A 20000-nucleotide genomic window follows, 5' to 3' on the forward strand; every position below is an offset into this window, starting at 1 on the left:
AAAAAAACTGAGATTGGTGGTTTCAAGTTCTTGCAGAAAGTCAGGCTCATGATTGTATTACAAGTTATAGAAATACATAGAAGTGCTTCATTTACCATAGAGTAGCCCCCTAATTAGATGATGATGCACTTAGTGTACTATGTAGTATGTGCTAGTATGTGCTTACCACCAAATTTCTAGGAAATGTTATCTGAGTGTCTGTGTGTTCACACCATGTGTGTAATTCATCCTGTGCAGGTGAGTTATTCTGTGTGTGTGTGTGTGTGTGTGTGTGTGTGTGTGTGTAAAACTCACCCTGAGCGGCAGGGTCGTTGTGTGAGGCGCGCGTGATCAGCTCCTCCCCGCGGGCACACAGGGCGCTAAACGAGGGCAGCAGTTTGTCCAGCTCCACCCCTTGGGCACGATGATCGGCCAGCTGCTCCCGGATCTTGTCCACCTCGGCGGCCACCGGCGGGGGCAGCCTAAGCCTCTGCACGGCCCCCTCCAGAGTCTCCAGCAGGGGGTCCATCTTATCATGGAACTGGGGGGGGGGGGGGGGGGGGGGGGACAGGAAGGATGTGTGAGATTACAGAACATCCACGCACGCACACGCACACACACACACACATCCATGCACGCACACATACACACACACACACACACACAGACAGAGCTAGAGGCCGAATGCTTAAAGTTACACTATGCGGGTTTAGGTATTTTTGGCAATATATTTCTCGAGTTGCGATATATTTATATTTTACTCTGCTATTGTAAATAGCAAATTTCTTGTGACTTATCCCATAATGAAAATGCTATTCTTGTGGAGGTGAAGGATTAACGACAGGCAAAAACTATCTCCAAAGAGTTATATCTACTGACAAAGTTATTGTTTCACGATTCTTGCAAGACTTGGCGGGCCGCCGTTCTTGGTTGCATGTTGCATGGCTGATTCTCTCGGTAGGGACTCGCTACGTCCATGCTTTATAGCTATGCTACGTGAACGATTCGCCTATTACATGTTTGTTTAAGGTGAAAATCTTGCATAGTGTACCTTTAAGTCAGACACTTGTGGCTTTAGTCCCTTATGATACAGTCTCTGTTTACTTAATTCATTTTTTTTTAAGTGGGGTTACTGCACCCATGAATCAAACCCCATGACCCCCATGTATTATCTGCCTAGTCAGTGTTCCAAATCCATTTAAATTGTGTGGGGAAGTGGGAGACTGGCTTGTGGCTTATTTATTTCTTTATTTATTTGTTTGTTTGTTTGTTTGGTTGCTTCCACCCCGCTGCGGGGAGGATGTAGCTGCCGCCTCAAGGTTAATTTGAAATCCCTCCTGCGAGACTGCAGCCACAGCTGTTTCTGCTGGCGCCAGCACCACAGAGAAGCCTCTCCAATCAGGAGGAGCGCGGAGCAGGCAAACAGCCCCGCTATCATCTCATAGGGGACCAGCTGCCAGCAGCAAGCAGGGAGACAGATAGAGGAGAAAGGAGTCAAACACACACACACACACACACACAGTGACACACACACAGTGACACACACACACATACTTGAAGTACGGGGCTTAAGGAAACATAAGCATGACACACTGGCACACATACCATAAGTATGACATATTGAGAGCGAAATTAACAGTTCTCTCAAAAACAGATGTTTAACCGTTTCTACAGGATGGTTAAGAACCAACAATGTTAAAGGTTCACAGAGCTCTATTCATGGAGCTAAAGTATTGATGATGCTAAATTCTTCAGTGCTGAAGCAGTGTGATAAGCAGATGCTGATGGGTGATGTGGTGGTGATGTGCATATGTATGTGTGTGTGTGTGTGTGTGTGTGTGTGTCTGTATGTGTGTGTGTTTAGAAGTGTGTGTGTTTAGATGTGTGTGTGTTTAGATGTGTGTGTGTTTAGATGTGTGTGTGTGTGTGTGTGTTTAGATGTGTGTGTGTGTGTGTGTGTGTGTGTGTTTAGATGTGTGTGTGTGTGTGTGTGTTTAGATGTGTGTGTGTGTGTGTGTGTGTGTGTTTAGATGTGTGTGTGTGTGTGTGTGTTTAGATGTGTGTGTGTGTGTGTTTAGATATGCGGTGAGTCTGCAAGTGACATTCTTACCTCTACCAGCTGGGGAGTGGCAGTGAGCAGTAATGGAGGCGGGTGGTGGAGGGTGAACACACACACACACACACACATCCAGTGGAGGTGAGTGGAGAGGTGGAGCACACATGGGCACATGGGATGGAAGGATGGATGGAGGGAGGGATGGATGAGTGGATGAGGGGAACAGAGGGAATGGAGGGCAGGATGGATGCAGGTGGGGTATGGTGGGGGTGGTTGGTGATGGAGAGGGGGTAATAGGATGGTGGTTTTTGGGAGGGGCATTGGGGATTAAAAGTAGATCGGCACACACCAAAGGGGGGAACCGTGTCAGAGTTAGGGGAGGTGGGGATGGAGAAACAACAGTGTGTTAGATCAACAGCATGCAAACAAGCCTCAGTCACACTCAGTCTTCTCTATGATCAGCACAAATGTTTATGGTGCTTTAACATCAGAGCTTTGTAGTGATACAGTCAATGACTAGCACAATGTAGTGGTGACACAGTACTGTAGATGACTAGCATAATGAAAAAGATGGATGGGCCAAGCACACAAAACCTAAAATAGCCTAAATGTAGCACCAAATTTGTTAAAATATTTGCATTTACTTTAAATTTCTTCAAAAACAAGTACCGTAAAGAATATGATTACAAATGCCTTCCTCTTGGTAGACATTAACTACATGAACATAACCTTCAAGAGCAGAAAATCCACATTTAGAAGACCAGCTGAGATCTGGATCACAAGAATTTAAATTTGCCTCGTCTAAAAAGACGTTCATGTTGTGTGCAAATATAGATAGAGATAGATAGATAGATACTTTATTGATCCCCAAGGGGAAATTCAATATGGCATTAGTACAACAGCAGTCTCATGCTGGCGTGCAGGTAAAGTGTGGAGGTGTGGTGACATACCTGAGTGGACTGAGATACGGCCTCGTCCAGAGCAGCAGCCCGACCTTTGACCTCCTGCTTGATGGCCTGGTAGCGCTGCTCTGCGCTGGTGTAGCGCTGCCTCACTGTCGCCCCCTCCTGGGCGCTCAGCTCAGCCAGCTGTGGGCCGATCTTGAGAAGCTTGTCGATGTGGGGCTTGTGCTCAGCAATGGACTCCCTCAGCAGCTGGAGATGGACGAAGAGAGAGGAAAAGACACATGGGGGGGAAACATGTATGAAAATATATAATTACATTTAAAAAAATAAAAAATAAAACTGGTTTCCAGAATCATCTTTTCCATAGTAGTTCTAGCATCTTGACATGATCAGCATTAGTCGGAGTGAGAGCAGGTTGTACTGACCCTCATCTGGTCCTGTTGCTGACGCAGGGCCTCGGTGTCGATGGCTGGAGGGGGGAGCTGGCTGATCATCGCTTCAGTTTCACCCAGCCAGGGGTCCAGCTCCTCGTGGGTCTCCCAGAACCGGGCCACCAGAACCTGGGCCTGCTCCAGCGCAGAGAACCGCTCCGAGTGGCTCTGGCTCACTGCCTCGTACCGCGCACTCAGCGAGTCGGTCTTCACCTGAGTGTGTGTGTGTGTTGGGGGAAATAACACCTTGTCATTTAGAGTCAGAGATCAAAAAGCTTGACATGTGATATTTTTAATGTTTACTTTCAGAATTCATCACTTTATTTTGGGGTGAGAATGAATGGAAAAGTAATGGCTAAACCTGTGCATCAAACCCTCTTTTTCAAGGAGTTAAATCTTGGAGAATCAATTTGCCAAGTCAAATCTCTAATGTCTGACCCTCCCACTACACTTCCTTCCTCCTCACCTTCAGCGTGTCTTTCTGCTGGTCGCTGCACGTCTCCAGGATGTCCTCTCGGGTGTTGATCAGCTGGTCGATGGTGTCTTTGTGGCGGATGATGTCGATGTTGAAGGCCCTCTGGACCTGCATCTGGGCCACAGTCACGTCCGGCTCCAGGCTGAGGGGTCCTAAGGACACCAACTTACGCTCCGTCTCCCCGAGCCAGGTCAGCTCAGCGTCAACAGCCTCCTCATACTGGACACACCGGGGCAGAACAGGAAGAGATCAGTGTTTGTTCCTGGACATTTTCAGTGCAAGGTAATAAAAAAAACAAAGGAAGGAGCTCGCTCTTCAAAAAGTGTCTTCAAAAACCGAGTTTCACATTGAAAAGTGATTAAAGTCACCAGACTATACAGGTAAAACTAAAGTGCAAGTGCAAACGTTTCCGGTGACCCCATCCTCGGTGCAAATTCCCAGCAATCAGAGTTCACAGCATATAAAGGACAGTGCAATGTATTGCCACACAATAATGGCTGCTCATATATTTAGAACAAAGAAAAATGTCTCTCCATGTTTACAGCCTGACTTGGTGAATGAATGTCATCATGTAACATTAGATAGGCTACTCATAATGGCTCCATGTTCATGTCAAGACAAGAATGAATACACCAGCTACTATAAACAGATAAACAGAGCCCATGCTATTTTCACTACGTGCTGAGTGGTGTTGGTGAGTGAGCGCAGTACCTGCTGTGACCTCTGGATGGCAGCTTGAACCTGCTGCACTCTCTGGGCGATGGTCTCGTCAGCCTGGCGGTAGCGCTGGTTAGCGTCGGCCACCAGGCGGTCGAGCCCCTCCCGGGCCCTCCATGGCACCAGGTCCAGCAGGGCGCTGCCAACCTCGTTCACCGTGTCCAGAACCAGACGCTTCTCTGCGCCCACGCACTTCAGCTCCTGCATCATACGAACATGCATGACCACCCACACACAACCGGACATTAGCCTCAAAATGTATTATTATTATTATTTTCTTCTTCTCTATTATTGTGTTAAATGTTTCACTTTTTCACTTTGAGCTGCATTCTGTGTATGAAAGGTGCTATACAAATAAAGCTGATTATTATTATTATTATTTTCATTATTATTTTCATTATTACTATTATTATTATGTACATTTATCTATTTATCTCTTTCTTTAAATTTGAAGTTGTAGTGAACAATTCCTGATGTCCTCATGTCATACATCCCTTAGGAATACACCGGATTGCTCTGCTCCTACCTTCTGTCTGTCCTGATAGGCTGGCGTGTTGTCTGGCTCCATGTTGTTGAGCTCTGTCTCCACGGAGTCCAGCCACTGGCTGATGTCCTCGTGGGCGCTGGCGAACCGCGTGGCAAGCTGCAGAGCCTGCTCGAGTGTGCGGAGGGCCTTGCTGCTCCCGGCGGTCATCTCAGCGTAGCGGCTCTTGATGCCGTCCAGCTTCTCCTGAATCAACAGCACCTCCTCGCCTGAGATGAAGGACGAACACAAGATGCAAGTCAGCACAACGTACTGAATGTAGCCGTCATTCAGATCACATATCATATAACATGGTCAAACCCCCAGGAGAGTTGTTTTTAAAAGCAGATTGTGTCCACAAGGATTAAAAAAACAGTTCCTCCAGTCAAGGGGGGTGAATAAACAACCACATGTCATCTTTGATATTTCACTGCAAATACATACTGCATATTTAATGAAGTTTCAGGAAAAAAACAGACAGCTCTTTCACATCAGGCACAATGTGTGCTGAGTGATGCATTTGTCAGCTATCTCACCTGTAGTCTGCTTCAGTAGGGCCTGTCCATTCTTAATGGCTTGGTCAACAGTCTTCTTTCTACTGACGATCTCCTCATTCAGGGACTGAGGGGGAGTAATGGTGGTTAAGTTACAGTCTAAAAGAGCTCTGGAATGTCCAAGCTTACTGAAAACTGACTCAACATCCCATTTATTTAAAGCTTACAAAAACATTTCCTCTAGTGACATCACTTACAGAACAATAATGGTGCAGTCCCTCTCATTCTTTAAGTGTGTTTATCTCGGCACACTTTCCCTGTGAGAGTGTGTGTGTGTGTGTGTGTGTGTGCTGTCTGCGTGGCTGTGTGGCGTACCAGTGTGTGTTTGTGGTGCTGGGCTAGCTGGTCAGGCAGGTAGCTCTGGACTGACACCTCGGCCAGCCTCTGGGCCACCTCAGCCAGCCAGTTCAGCACCTCAACCTCGTCCTCGCCAAACAGCTGGGCGTTAGCCAGCGCCTGGTCCAGCATGGCTTCTCGCCGCAAACACCGATCGAGTAGCTCACTGTGCCCAGTGCGCACCGCCCCCACACGTTCCCGCAGCCAATCGCAGTCTGCGGGGCTGCTCAGTGGGGTCAGTGATTGGCCCACAGACTCCAGGTGTTGAACCTCCACCCCCCGTGATGTAATTTCCTCTTTGAGGGCCTGAGAGGCGCCCCAGACCAGTGTGGAAGAGAAATAAAACGGTGAGATGGAGAGAAGAAAAGAAAAAAGAGAGAGATGACAACAAAAGCAAAACAATTCATGAACAAATCATGCAGATGAGAAATCATAAAAGACAAACTAATGATAAATCATAATAGTGAGAACCACAATACATGCAACAAACAAAAATGTCTAAAGCAACTAAAGAGAACTTCATTGGTTTTCCAATGCTATGATTCAGAACAAAGGATTTTACACAACGATGACCAAATGAAAAAGTATAACTAAATTTGAATTTGAAACATAGATTTAAAAACTATAGGACAAACATAAAACAAAATGATGAGATATAATGATGTTTGGGCCTATAGGTGTGGGGGGGTCCAATTCCCCCCATTTATAGCCTCTGGCCGGTTTGATCAATCACCTCCTGTGTGTGTGTGTGTTCCTTCATAGCTGTTTGCTATGGTGTGTGTGTGTGTGTGTGTGTGTGTGTGTGTGTGTGTGTGTTGTGTTGTGTGTGTGTGTGTTGCGTGTGTGCACCTTGTGCCGAGCGATCTGCTGGGTGATTTTGGAGGTCTGGGTTCCCATTGGTTCGGCTGTGGTGAGGCGCCTCTCTGTGGCACTAAGCCACTCCCCGAGAGGTTCCACTGCCTCGTGGAACTGCAGAGCCAGCACCTGCAACTCCTCCAGCTGCCTTTGCCTACACACACAGAGACAGACAGACAGTCAGTCAGACATTCAGTCAGTAGGTATGTGTGCGTGTGTGTTGATTCATGTGTTGTGCATGAAAAGTGTATATGCAAGATTAATGTGTTGTGTGTGGAAGTGTTTCTCTCACACACAGCATTAATGTGCTGTGTGTGAGAGAAACTGTGTGTGTGTCTCTCTGTGTGCATATGTGTGTGTTGATTAATGTGTAGTATACACAGAGTGTTTGAAAATCCATAGTGCTTGTGTGTGTGTGTGTGTGTGTGTGTGTGTGTATGTGTGTGTGTACCTGGCGCTGGCCTTCTCCAGCAGGTCACACCACCTCTGGCCCAGACTCTCCAGCTGTTTCTGGATCTTGTCTCGGTCCTGCGTCTCCGCGGTAACGGCAATGCGCGCTCCCTCTGCCCGGATCATCTCCACAGTGCCCCGCCGGTCGTCAAGGAGACGCTGCAGGAGCTGGCCAAGGGAAGATGGGGAGAGGGCTTAGCCACAAGCACTCAGATTGATGGTAGACTGGGACACGCTAATCGCTGGTTATCCATTTGCTCTGATTTCAGGCAGCAGTGTATATTTGTCTTTAAACAAAACAAAAGGGCCTGGAGCTGCACTTGAATTCTAATGTGTTTTTAAATAACAGTGTGCGTGTGTGTGCATGTGTATCTAGTGTCGGTGTGCTGCTTGCACAGGTTGGTGAACCACTCTTTCTCTTTCTGCCAGTAGATTGGCCAGTCTTAAGTCCCAGCGGCTAGAGTGGCTGAGCTGAAGTCTCTGCTGTAGTTCACACCACCATAAATATTACAGCCATGCTATTAAACCACCACATAAACATGACATGTTATTGAGGTGTTATTAAAGCATAACTCACTTTCTGCTCCTGGATCTGTGCCTTGACCACCCTGTACTCCGCTGATGGAGGCTTCTGATTGGCTATGAGCTCTTCCGTGTCACTGAGCCAGCTCAGCAGAGGCTCAAGTGCATCCTGGAACTTCCCACAATGCAATAGTGCTTCTTGGAGCTGGGCAATGCGTTCAGCCACCTGCAAGAATGCACAAAAATGGAAACAGTGCTACCCCTCACACCTTGCAAATAAGGACATCTTGAAATGGGTGGGATATGTATATGAGTAAGTGATTATGCTTGTGTGTGTGCGTGTGTGTGTAAGTTCATGCATGTGTGCATATAGTATATTTGTGTAACAGATAGAGTTCTGAAGCTGTGTGTGTGTGTGTGTGTGTGTGTGTGTGTGTGTGTGTGTGTGTGTGTGTGTGTGTGTGTGTTGTGTACTGACCCTTTTGTTGAGTGAGTTCCAGCGCAGGTTTGTCGTCTCCAGGTCATGCTCTAGCGCCTGCGTGTCAGTGTGTTTGGCTGCGCTCTGAATAAGACCCTGGCCGACCGCATTCACATGCTGGAGCTTGGGCTGGATGCTGTCCACCTGCTCCCGTTCCAGAGCCTGACCAGGAGAAAGGGTGAGGGCAGAGAGGAAGAGGGGGATAGATGGAGGTAGAGAGAGGGCGAGAAGAGACAAAGGATGGGGAAGAAAAGAGGAAGGATGGATAGAGAGAGAGAGAGAGAGAGAGAGAGAAAAAAACAAATGAGTTGATTTAGAGGAGCCGTTGACTGGCCTGCGGGATAACACAATTACATAGGCATTCTGCATGGCTTGCACACTTTGTGAATTAAGAAGCACAGAAACTGGTTGTAATCTTGAGGGCCGCAACTCAAATATACCATGATGGGCCACTCACAGGGAGCCCCCCGGCTACACACAACCGCAGTGTGAGAGAAGAGAAGAGCTTTTGGGAGGGGGCCAGGCCAATAATGGTGGCATCTGATACTTGAGTGTGTGTGAGAGAACTGCGCGCTTGGGCAAGTCGCCTTTGCTAGCTGAAATTAGACACAGCTTGAGAGCGTGTGTGTGTGTGTGTGTGTTTGTGTGTGTGTGTGTATGTGTTGACTGTTAGCAGGGAAAACCACAAACCAACCAGGTTTGCTCCGGGCACATCTGAGAAGAGCCCTGGCCAAACAACCCACAACCCCCATACCGGCGCTGACAGACCTCAGGAGACAAGGGAATACAATTCTTTCAGAGAAAGAGAGATAGGGGGGGATGGGGCTGAATGAAAGAGAATGAAAGAATAGAAATGAGAGAAAGAGAGAAACTAGAGAAAGAGAGAGAAAGAAAGAAAGAAAGAAAGAAAGAAAGAGAGAAAGAAAGAAGGAAAGAAAGAAAGAAAGAAAGAAAGAGAGAGAAAGAAAGAGAGAAAGAAAGAAGGAAAGAAAGAAAGAAAGAAAGAAAGAGAGAGAAAGAAAGAAGGAAAGAAAGAAAGAAAGAAAGAAAGAGAGAGAAAGACAGAAGGAAAGAGGGAGAGAGAGAAAGAAAAAAAAAGAGAGAAAGAAAGAAAGAAAGAGTGAGAGAGAGAAAGAAAGAAAGAAAGAAAGAAAGAGAGAGAGAAGAGCCTTTTTGGGTCAGTTATGAGCTGTGCTGGGCAATACGGCGGCTGCTGCTACAAGGGCGTTGTGCACGAGGCGTGCTGGTGTTTATCTGTTTACATATCCAAAAGGCCTGTTTGAACACCCAGGTGTCTGACTGCTGCCGTTGCCAACGCATTTATGAGTCCAGATTGTACCTGGTCCACAACATTTACTCTGAGTTTATCATTAGACCTGCAATCAGGTCTGCAATCAGTGTGTGTGTGTGTGTGTGTGTGTGTGTGTGTGTGTGTGTGTGTGTGTGTGTGTGTGTTTAGGTACAGCTGCCTTGTGGTGAATGGGCGTCATTCCTGCCTGAACAGGAAGTCTGTTGGACTCAACAACAATGAGCCACAGCCATGACCTGCTCCACCCTAGCCCTGAGAGTGTGTGTGTTTGTGTATGTATGTGTCTGTGTGTGTAAGTGTGTGTGTATGTATGTGTCTGTGTGTGTAAGTGTGTGTGTGCATGTGTTTGTGCGCCTGTCTGTCTCTCTGAGTATGCGGGCAGCGTGTGGACATCTTTGTACTGATGTCCCCTGACCCTCTTTGTCTCTCCAAATCCTGCCTCTTATTCCTGCTCCTACCTTCCTCCTGTTTGGTCTCCAAAGTCGTGGCTCACATTTTCCCTTACCACACAAACATCCTCATATATCCGCTTCACTCCTTATCGCCCCCCATCACACCACTACTGGAAAATATACTTCCTCTCCAGTTGTCCTTAATTTTGTTCCTCAAAATGCTTTACTCTGACTCAAAGTGCAGTCTGCCTTTGGAGCATTATTTGGCCATAAAATATAATCTCCATGCTTTACTAGTATCTCTCTGTCGTACTAACTCACATTTGGTATGTGGATCCAGATCTATATCCTTTCATGTTTCACCTTTATACTTTGCCTTACTTATGGTTTGAGAGACATAGGCACTCTTCTCACATAGAAAACCAGTCACTGATTTATTTATAGATTCCAGATTTGGATGCCATGTCATTAATAATGAAAATACAACATTTACCATCATGATTGGAAGCCATTTCTAAACCAGGTTAAGGTTGGCATGGCTGTCCATTAGAGTAGCTTTGTGAGCACAGCCATCAAACCCAAAGTGTTTCCATGTGTCTGCTTTTCAGGTCTTTCTCCGTGTCACCCTGTTCCCTCACTTCCTGTAAAGGCCCACTCTCCTCTTCTCCTTTCATGCTCCCTCACTCACTTCCCCTCCTACTCGGCAAAGCCAGCCCAGAGCGGTTAGAGGCAGAGAGAGGGAATAAGAGAGACAAGGAAAGAGAGAGAGAGAGAGGGAGGGAAGGAGAGAGTGCTCTGGAAAATATCTGGAATGTTTCTCATTCTTCTCCAGCACCCTGGACCAGACCCATCGCCTGACCCAACTCACACATGCTGCAGATCCCTTTGTCACTCTCACTCCCTCCTCTTCTCTCTCTCTCTCTCTCTCTCTCTCTCATTCCCTCTCTCCCTCTCTCCATTTCTGTCACTCCTCCCTGTCCTCTGTTGTCACAAGCACCACTCCCTGTCACACGTCAGTCTGCTTGTTATTGTCTCTCTCCTTCTATCTCAGAGCTTCCGTCTCTGCCCATACAGTATCGCTCCTGGATTGTCCGGTCATCCTCCTCCAAACCTCAGAATTACTCCTCATTCCTCTCTCCTTTTCTCCCCTTCTTTCCCTTTCTTTCAGCCGAAAACCACAGTTCCACATTGGCTCTCTTTCTCCTACCCACAATTCAGTTGCAGAGCGGGAAACCAAAAAAAAAAAAAAAAAAAAAAATCCTGCCCATGCAGAGTTACATAAATTCAATCTGTTGATCTGTCCAAACTTGGAGACGAATTCTGAGGCGGTTGTTGCCGCCTTTAGACTCTCGGCAAGACATCGCCAACTGGCAGCATTTCACCAAAACCACACTGATTGTATGCTTGTGGCTACCTACTAAGAAGTACAAATAACGCACATCTGGACGACAGAGTGTGTTTTGTGTGTGTGTGTGTTAGTGATTGCCCCCCCCCCCCCCCCCCGGTAAGAGGGCAGAAGTGAATGTGTGCTCCAAAGCATCACACTGAGACACAATCAAAATCCTAATTCTTAATTCCTGTGGCTGGAAATCATCCAATTGATATACCCAAGAGGCAGCACATGATTGAGCATAAACTCAATCTGAGAAGAGACCTCTTACCAAATGCACACTCCCACTCAAAAGTTGGACATTATGCAGACAATTCTAAAGCACGAGGAGCAACCCAGTCTCATGCTAGCAAAATACATTAATGGCGTACAGTATGTTCATAGATGCAAGTTCATAAAAATCACTATAATAAATGCACACACAAGCCGGTCAAACTAATCACCATCTTTTTCAATATTGTTACTGAAAGCATTATTAAAAGATTCACAATCCATGGTGCACTGCGTTAATAAACCATTACGTGGTTGGAAGCACCCCATTCAGCAGCATTAACCTCAACTGAATATTTGATAATTCTGAGACATTTTGTGTAAAATCTAGGACATTCCAGGGCATCTTAAACCGGGTTAAGGTTAGGAGGAGTCTAAACATTCCAAAATGCAAACTGCCCCTCCGTTAAAGCCTCAAGGAGTTTGATTTAGTGCTGTGTAACCGGCTCCCCTAATACTACCCTGTATCCCTCAATGGATTCAAGCTGTGCAGGCCCTGAGGCAGCAAAGCAGACCCAGATCCCTCGAACCTATTCCAGTCTGAGAGATAGGATGCTCCATGTCTTTGTATGGTGAACATGTGAACATTAGACAACTAAGAATTGAACTATCCCTCGCAAACTCAGCACCATGGTTTTGTTGCATACTTGCTGCCTGGGGGGCTGGAACAGCTTTTCACCACTCAAGAAACAACAAATTAATATTGTACTAAGGAATTTTGTTATTAGATTTCCCGGAGTTAATAATAATATTAATAATAAAAAATCCACAGTCTTCTTGCAAAAATATAATTACCCAGTAATAAAAGAAGCAGGTGGCAAGTGAAAGAAGGAAGAATGTAGAGAGAAATACAAATATGAACATAAGACATGACACATAGAAAAGAAGAAAGACAAAGAAAGAAGGGAGGCAACAAAGAACAAGAAGAACAGAGCAAGAGAGAGCGAACGGGGGAGCTGATGTTTGAAGGGCGATCAGTCAGGTTTGATCTCTTTCGGATCAATAAGAGCATGGCCAGAAGCATTCTTCCTCAACCTTTGAAACTTCTCCCAGTGCCAGCTCCCTTGCCCTCCTTCTCTCTCTCTCTCTCTCTCTGTTTCCCTCTCTTCCTGCCATTCCCCTCACCTCGAACTCTTTTCCTCTCTCTCTGTGCTCCCCCCCGCACCCTCCTTTCCTCTCCCCTTGTCCACAGGGAGAGGGAGAACTATTTTTTGTGCATGACCTAAATGTTGGGACGGTGCAACATTTTTGGATGGCTCTGACCAAAAACAACACATCACTCTGGATGACGTGGACCAGGATTACTCATGCTCCTTCCAGCAACATGGAGGAGGGGATTTATTTCCTATGGTTATATTAAACGCTCTGCCTGTTTTATCATGGTTTATGGGGGTCTCTCCCCTTTCGTGTCTGCCCCTGATACACAGGTGTTTCCTGTGGACAGCCTCTCAGTTTTCATCATTTCCATAACAATCACACATGCATAGACCCTGTCACCAGATCTCTAAAATACTGCTTGCTCTCCCTTCCTCTTGCTCTCTCTGTGTGTGTGTGTGTGTGTGTGTGGGGTGGGTTGTGTGTGCGTGTGTGTGTTCGCCTGTCTGTTTGTGTGTATCCAAAGTGAGTGTCTTACCGCGTAGTGTAAGTGTAAATGGGAGTAACTATCTTTCTGCCAGTCTGTCTCCAGCTTTCTTTTGTCCTGTTTCTGTAAACTGCCGAGCCTGGAGATGAGATAAAGCAGCAGAACTATCCTAGCATGCCCCACCATCAGCCTTTATCTAGAGTACTGCCAGGTGCTCATTATCAAAACAGCCAGAGCCCACTGACGCACGCCCCCCTAACCACCAACAACTACAAAACAAAATCATGATTAAGTTTAAATGAGTTTTCATCTACTGCTCTGTCAGTATCAAAAACTCTAGATCTGGAACATCGTATCTAAATCACTAGCAATTCAAACAATGGAAGAATGACAACTCCCCACTGGAAACCCCCACATTCTGTAAATACACATTCAAAGACATGTCCCAATGAAATCTGTGGCGATTATACCCACTCACTCCACCACCAACCAGTGTCCCTTGAGTTCTGCCCCCACCTTCCCCCTTGTTCTCTGCTCTTTAGCCCTGCGGGAGTACATTTGGCTGGGCTCCTATTCTGATAGAGCTGGCATGTCCTTATCTGCTATTTATACCACAACGGCTTCATAGTGTGTGTTTGCTTTTAACTGGCAACACTGAGCCGCCCCTAAAGAACTCAGTGTTTATTTCGCACTTCCTTATCGCCATAGCAGGGCCCAACTGAGCCAGCAGGGAGGGGAGAGGGGGGCAGGAGTTTGGTCTGAGGGCTGGAGGAGAGGTGTATCAGAGTGGTCTTGTTCCAAGATGGCTGGCCTGCCAAAAATATATCAATTTATTCGATCTTTTATTCCAGACTACTCCCCTCCATCTCTTTCCCAGCTGCATTTCTCTCTAAACCAGAGGCATCCTCAAGTGTTTGGGGCTCTTTCGGACAGCGGTTCCTCTCAGTAATTATAATCCTCCTCTGCTTCAAATCTTGCCTGACAGCCGGGCCGCCTGATTGCATTTGGCCGGCCGGAGCAGGCCTACCCACAGCCGAGGGGAGAGCTGAGCTGTCAAATGAGACGTGGATGACCGCGCAGGCCTGGTCACCAGAGCTCAAGGCAGACATTAATACAATAAAGACCAACAGAGAGGGAGTACGAAAGACCCACAGATAGAGTGGGAACAAAGAAAGGAAGCAAAGAAAGCAAGAGGCACAAAATAGAGATAGATAATAAATGAGGGAAAAGCAGAGGGAGAAAATTGTGATCAGAGTAAGAGTGGGAGAGAGAGAGAAAGAGAGAGAGAGAGAGAGAGAGAGAGACAGACAGACAGTGTTGAGAGGAGAGAGAAGAAGGGGCCCCAGAGACCATGTGCCACACACCAGTAGAAGATAGATACAAATGTCAAAACACAGACACACACAGCTTACACTAAATCATGAAGAAAATATTTAGATTGGGTTTCTAGGAAGAAACCAAAACCAAAAGATCCCTAAAGTCCTACGGACATGTCCATGCTTATTTTCTCATCTCTGATCTGAATTAATGTACATAAACAAGCCATCTGTATAAGCACACCGCCTGCTCTCCACTTTATCCAAATATGGCTCATTCTGCAAACACTGCCAAACCAGGACAAGACAACACAACAGAAGGCTGCATAGATCTTTTTTTTTGTCCACACATATGCATATCTGTTCTGTATGCTCACGTAAAAGAATACTGTCACACAGAAAGAGCAGGGACTTTCCTGACCCCTGACCCTTAACTTGGCATCATGTGCAAGCTATTTTCCCAGCAGCTCATAATAATCAGCTACCGTAATTATGCTAACTATGTGGCCTTAACGTCACAGACGCACACGTTGCCAGAGTGAAATTTAAATCTAAATGAAGTAATTCAACTTCAAAATCAGACAACCGCAATACTGTCGTCAAAGCCCATTCCAAAGACTAGGACACACACGCACACACACACGTACTTAGATGGAGACAGAGAAACAGAAAAGGCAGGATGTTGCGACCTGTTATGGAGGAACTCTGTTGGAGTCTGAGAAATCTTACTCCTATATTTAGACCCTGAGAGTGAGTGAAGGAGACTGCTGTTTCCTGGCCAAGAGACTAGCATGCAAGGTCAAAAAAGCTACCGACTGGACTCAGCACTGACCTACACACTAGATGAAATAAGGGAGCATATATATCTCAATCTCAAGTTTGACACTCCAAGTATAAGTAATATGAAGGTGAGGCTACCTCTTTGCTCACCTGTGGCTCAGGTGTGCTCTCAGCATCTGAGGTTGTAAGAGAGACTGTGTCGAGATGCGTTTCACTGAACAGTCCTTGTAAGCATCCAAACTCCAAGCTCTCCCACTGGTCCCTGGTTGCAGAGGTAACAGGGTCAAGGCCTGACCCCTCAGACTCCCAATCACTGTCTCCAGTCATGGAGCCTAAGACAAAGTCCACACCTGACTGACTACCCTCGGATTCAGAATCAAGGTTGCATACTTCCTCACAGGCGGATCCACCATCAGTGACCACTGCGAGGCGCTCAGGGGCAGCTAGGTAAACAAAACTGTCAGAGGACATGAAGGCACTCTCCTCAGAGTCGGGGGGTGGCTTTGGGAGGGGGCTTGGGGGAATGCAATCCTGCAGCGGGGAAGGGGGCCCATCCTGTGAGAACTGGGGAGGCACAGACACAGCAAGATAAACAAAACTGTCGGTTGTCACGAAAGCATCCACGTCCTTTGAGTCATGGCTTGAGCTCAGCTCGGGGTATGTAGGTGATGGGGAGGGGGGTGCAGAGTCTGTGTGCACAGAGTGGGTCTCTGTCCGAGAATGAGCCACATCTGACTTGGGGGTGCTCATGGTCCCTGGCTCTGGATCTGTGATGTCCAGCTCATATCCTGATGCGTCAGCATCAGCGCATTCCCCCTCAGCTGAGGTAGACTCATCTTGTGCAAGTGCCACCATTTCAGATGGTCCCTCTGATTCAGGTGTTCTATCCTGCTCAGAAGCTCCCTCGCAATTGGACGCGATTCCTATGCTTCCATCTGTGGGCTCTGAGGAGACCAGCTCCTCCTGAGAGGAAAATTCCACATCCCCCATTCTCTCCTCGACCTCCTCCAAGTCAGTAGGCTCTAGGGAACCTTCACTGGCCACAGCCTGCTGCACATCCTCCTCCTCCTCCTCCTCCAGATTACTGTGCACTGGGGCCTCTGGGGCTTCAGTGCACAGGTCTGAGCAGAGGAAGTTAGTTCCTTCAGTGTATGCATTCTCGGGACCAGTTTCCTCATTATATGCATTCTCAGGACCAGTTTCCTCAGTGTATGCATTCTCGGGACCAGTTTCTTCATTATATGCATTCTCAGGACCAGTTTCCTCAGTGTATGCATTCTCGGGACCAGTTTCCTCATTATATGCATTCTCAGGACCAGTTTCCTCAGTGTATGCATTCTCAGGACCAGTTTCCTCAGAGTACGCATTCTCGGGACCAGTTTCTTCAGTGCAAGTGTTCTCTGACCAAGTTTCTTCACAGTATGCATTCTCAGGGCTGGGGGAGCAGAGAGAGGGTGAGGCCTGTCTGCTGGAGGCTCTGCCTTCCTCCTGATCCTCTGCATCCTCTTCCTGCTCTGGATCTGATGATGCACCGCTGTCTGGCTCTTGGTTACTCTCGCCATCAGCCAGCTCCAAGTCTGTGTGTGCGGTGTCTGAGAGCGCGGTCCGGTCCGGACGAGACTCATGGATTCCGCTTGAATCCGACTCTGGAAACAGTCCAACCAAAGAGTTTGTGTGCAAAGAGGGAGAGCAGCAGCTGTGTTCTTGGTCCTCTGCACACACCGCATTTTCATCCTCATCCCTTTTGTCAGCAACTGTGCAGACCTGGAGACGGGACTCGGTCTGCTGTGGTTGACTGCCTTCTGCACTCTCTGTTTGGCTCTGCTCACAGCACCCCTCCTGAAGAGGCAAGCTCTGATCTGAGTCAGGATGAGCCTCGGAGATGCCAGTGTGCTCTGGATCAGTGTGCTGCATTAAATCAATCTGTTCAAAAGGCTCACTATTCACATTCTCACTGTTTACACTGTTCACAGTATCAGACATACTCCGTTCCTCTCCTTCTGCAACCTCCTCCACTCGAGGTAGAGTGCGAGTACGGCCCGAAGGTACAGAGGAAAGACCCGCTCCAGAGTCTTCCTCCGTGGAAACTTCTCCATCGTCGTCGTCCAAGCACTGTCGTTCTAGCTCCAAGAAGAGTTCATCAGACTCTGCCTCTGAGCTGGGGCAGGGAGAGGCACTGGGCGGCTCTGAACCCCCAAATCCAGTTGGGGGAGTGAGAAGTGGCCAGTGGCCTGAGGAGTTGAGCTGCTGGGTTTCCCAGTCCTGCAGCTGAGGTTCATCTACACCCCCCTCCCAGCAAGCCTCCACCATCACTTTACTCTCGATCTTCAACACCGCCTCCCAGTCTCTCTCCTCCATCTGACGCCTCTCTTCCTCCTCCAGCTCTTCATTTTGTCCCTTATTTTCTCCCTCATCTATTCCTTCCAATGTCTCCCTCTCCATCTCCTCCTCCTCCATCTCTCCGTCCTCTTCCAGCTCCTGTAGAATCCGCATTTCGTCTTCCTCAAAGCGGAGTTCAGAGGCAGTGCGCTCCCTGAGTGCCCCTGAAGGGGTCCAGCCCAAAAGCCCCTCATCACCCCCTTCCTGACTGACACAGGGGGAGAGGGACAATCCCCCATAAACTACACCCTCACCTTCCAGTAGGAATGGAGAGGGTGGGTCAAGAAGGTACAGGGACTCCTCTTCAAGGTCACTGTCCTCCCCCAAAAGTGGAGGTAGGGGCGGCAGGAGGGGAAGGTTGTGGAGGCGACTCAGGTGACTCCGCTTGCCCCCCCTCATGCTGCGAGGCCACGTGCGAGCTTTGGTAGGGGGGCAGAAAACAGGTTTTGGGCAGATCAGAGGGGCAATAAGTGGTGCCGTGTCCTGGTCTTGTTCCAGTAAAGGAGAATCTCGCTCAGAGTCTGAAGCCTTAGCAGTGGCTACGTCCCAGTTCTCAGCCTGCTCCTCTGAGGCACTTTTTCTCCCCAGCGCAGCCACTGGCCTCCTTACCGCTTCTCTGCTGGAACAAGGGCTGCTATTGGGGGAGCCAGAAGACCCCTGCTGAGGCTGGGAATAGCCGGAAGTGAGCAGGGGCCGCTGGTCTCTCGAAGGTGAAGCTAAGGGAGATTGCGGCTTGGGCAGTTTCTGCTGTGGGGAGTAAAGCTGGGGTGTTTGTCTCTGTCGGAGAGGGTGAATGGACAGAGGGCTTATGCCCGGAGAGGTGGATGGGGAACTCGAGACAGGTGGCGTGTGAGGTCCTCCTAATGAGACAGGCGAGGGGGCATAGGAGGACAGAGGAGGAGTAGATGTGGTGGGAGTGGGCGTATGAGTCTGTAGTGTATAGGTGTGGGAGGGAGGTGGGGTGATTATGGAGGGCAGTGGGTGGAGGGGCGAGAGGGGGATTCCGGCCCCAGACAGGCGCTTCTCGGCACCTTCAGACGGTAAGAACTCTAGGCGTTCCGCAAACTCAGGGTAACTGGGAGGCATGAATACCTTCCAGGAACGGCGGTTTGGATTGTCCTTTTTGTCGGCGCCCTGGTGGCGTCTTTTAGTCACTGCGGCTGCCGCCCCACTGGTGGCCGAAGTTGAAGGGACTGCATGCAAGCCTGAACTTGCGCCACCCACAGGTGACATGCTTTGGGGGTCCCCTGTGAGCTTTAGGGCATCAAAAATAACCCTCTCGTCCAGCTTCTTCACCCCTGCATCAGTGGGACGGGCCACAAACACTCCACCGACACTGTCCCCCAGGGTGCCATTACTGGAGAGGGTGCTTCCCTCACCCCCAGAGCCCAGCGTGCTGCGTGATGGCTGACTGATCTTGTTGCCCTGATCAATCTGCTCATTGATACGCATAGTGTCATAGATGGAGCGCTGGGGCACATAGCAATCCTCAATGTAAGCTTCCTCATCTTCGCCCTTTCCAAGGCACCTTGGGTTCTGCCGCAAGCAGTCTGGTCGGCTCAGTGGTTTACCCATGCCGCCAGCACACACTAAGGTGTGAGGCACAAAGTCCTAGCACAGTTCTGCAAAGCAGAACTTCACGCGCAGCCTGCAGCGTCTGAGTGTGAGTACTAGCACACTAGCACTAGTGAGTACTCAATCAGTTATATGGTCTGTGACCAAAATAAAGAGAGTAGCACAGAAATTCAAAAGTCTTATATTTTCAAAGCTTTTCTAGTCAGTGTTTCGTCACTGCATATATATACACATTTCATTTGTTGTTTCAGTCACTCTTTCATCAGTTTATATCCACATAAGTTTTCGATTTCCATGCTGTTTCCATACCAACGTGCAGCATCATTGACTCCGGCAGGCAGATGTGTGGCTGCAGCAGCATGTTAATCACTTGACTGAATCACTTTGTTTACTTTGAAAAGTCACGGAGGCGGGTCTAACGGGAGAAGCAGTTAGATATGCTATTCCAGAGATGTCCAAAGTCCGAGAAGTAGTAAGAGGTGCACAGATTACATCCTTCTTAACTCCAATTTGCATGTTAACTCCAATGGACCCCCCTCCCACCCCCCCAACAAAATAAATGGGACAAACTCCCGGGTGAACTCCTTTCCCACACTCCCTTTCTGTTTCCTCTCTGTGCCACAACAGGAAGACCAGCAGAGCTTGGTGACTCCAACGTCTCTCTACAGCAGCAGAAGACAAGCAGGACTCCTTTTAAGGTGAGAGCTGCTCCACGCTAGGCGTTAT

The 20000-nt window shown here is 48.1% G+C and overlaps 1 protein-coding gene across 1 annotated transcript in view; it reads right to left on the minus strand.

Moving 5' to 3' along the window:
- macf1a (microtubule actin crosslinking factor 1a) overlaps positions 1 to 20000 on the minus strand; it is a 190573-nt gene that overhangs the window by 21726 nt on the left and 148847 nt on the right. The window contains 13 exon segments of the mRNA XM_042077105.1: positions 295 to 520; positions 2090 to 2098; positions 2986 to 3189; positions 3366 to 3584; positions 3838 to 4065; positions 4558 to 4764; positions 5090 to 5316; positions 5623 to 5707; positions 5956 to 6282; positions 6826 to 6985; positions 7283 to 7449; positions 7859 to 8029; positions 8282 to 8443. Of these exon segments, the coding sequence (XP_041933039.1) occupies positions 295 to 520; positions 2090 to 2098; positions 2986 to 3189; positions 3366 to 3584; positions 3838 to 4065; positions 4558 to 4764; positions 5090 to 5316; positions 5623 to 5707; positions 5956 to 6282; positions 6826 to 6985; positions 7283 to 7449; positions 7859 to 8029; positions 8282 to 8443 (2392 nt within the window).

Source organism: Alosa sapidissima, chromosome 21 (assembly GCF_018492685.1).
Source record: "Alosa sapidissima isolate fAloSap1 chromosome 21, fAloSap1.pri, whole genome shotgun sequence".
Classification (NCBI taxonomy): domain Eukaryota; kingdom Metazoa; phylum Chordata; class Actinopteri; order Clupeiformes; family Clupeidae; genus Alosa; species Alosa sapidissima.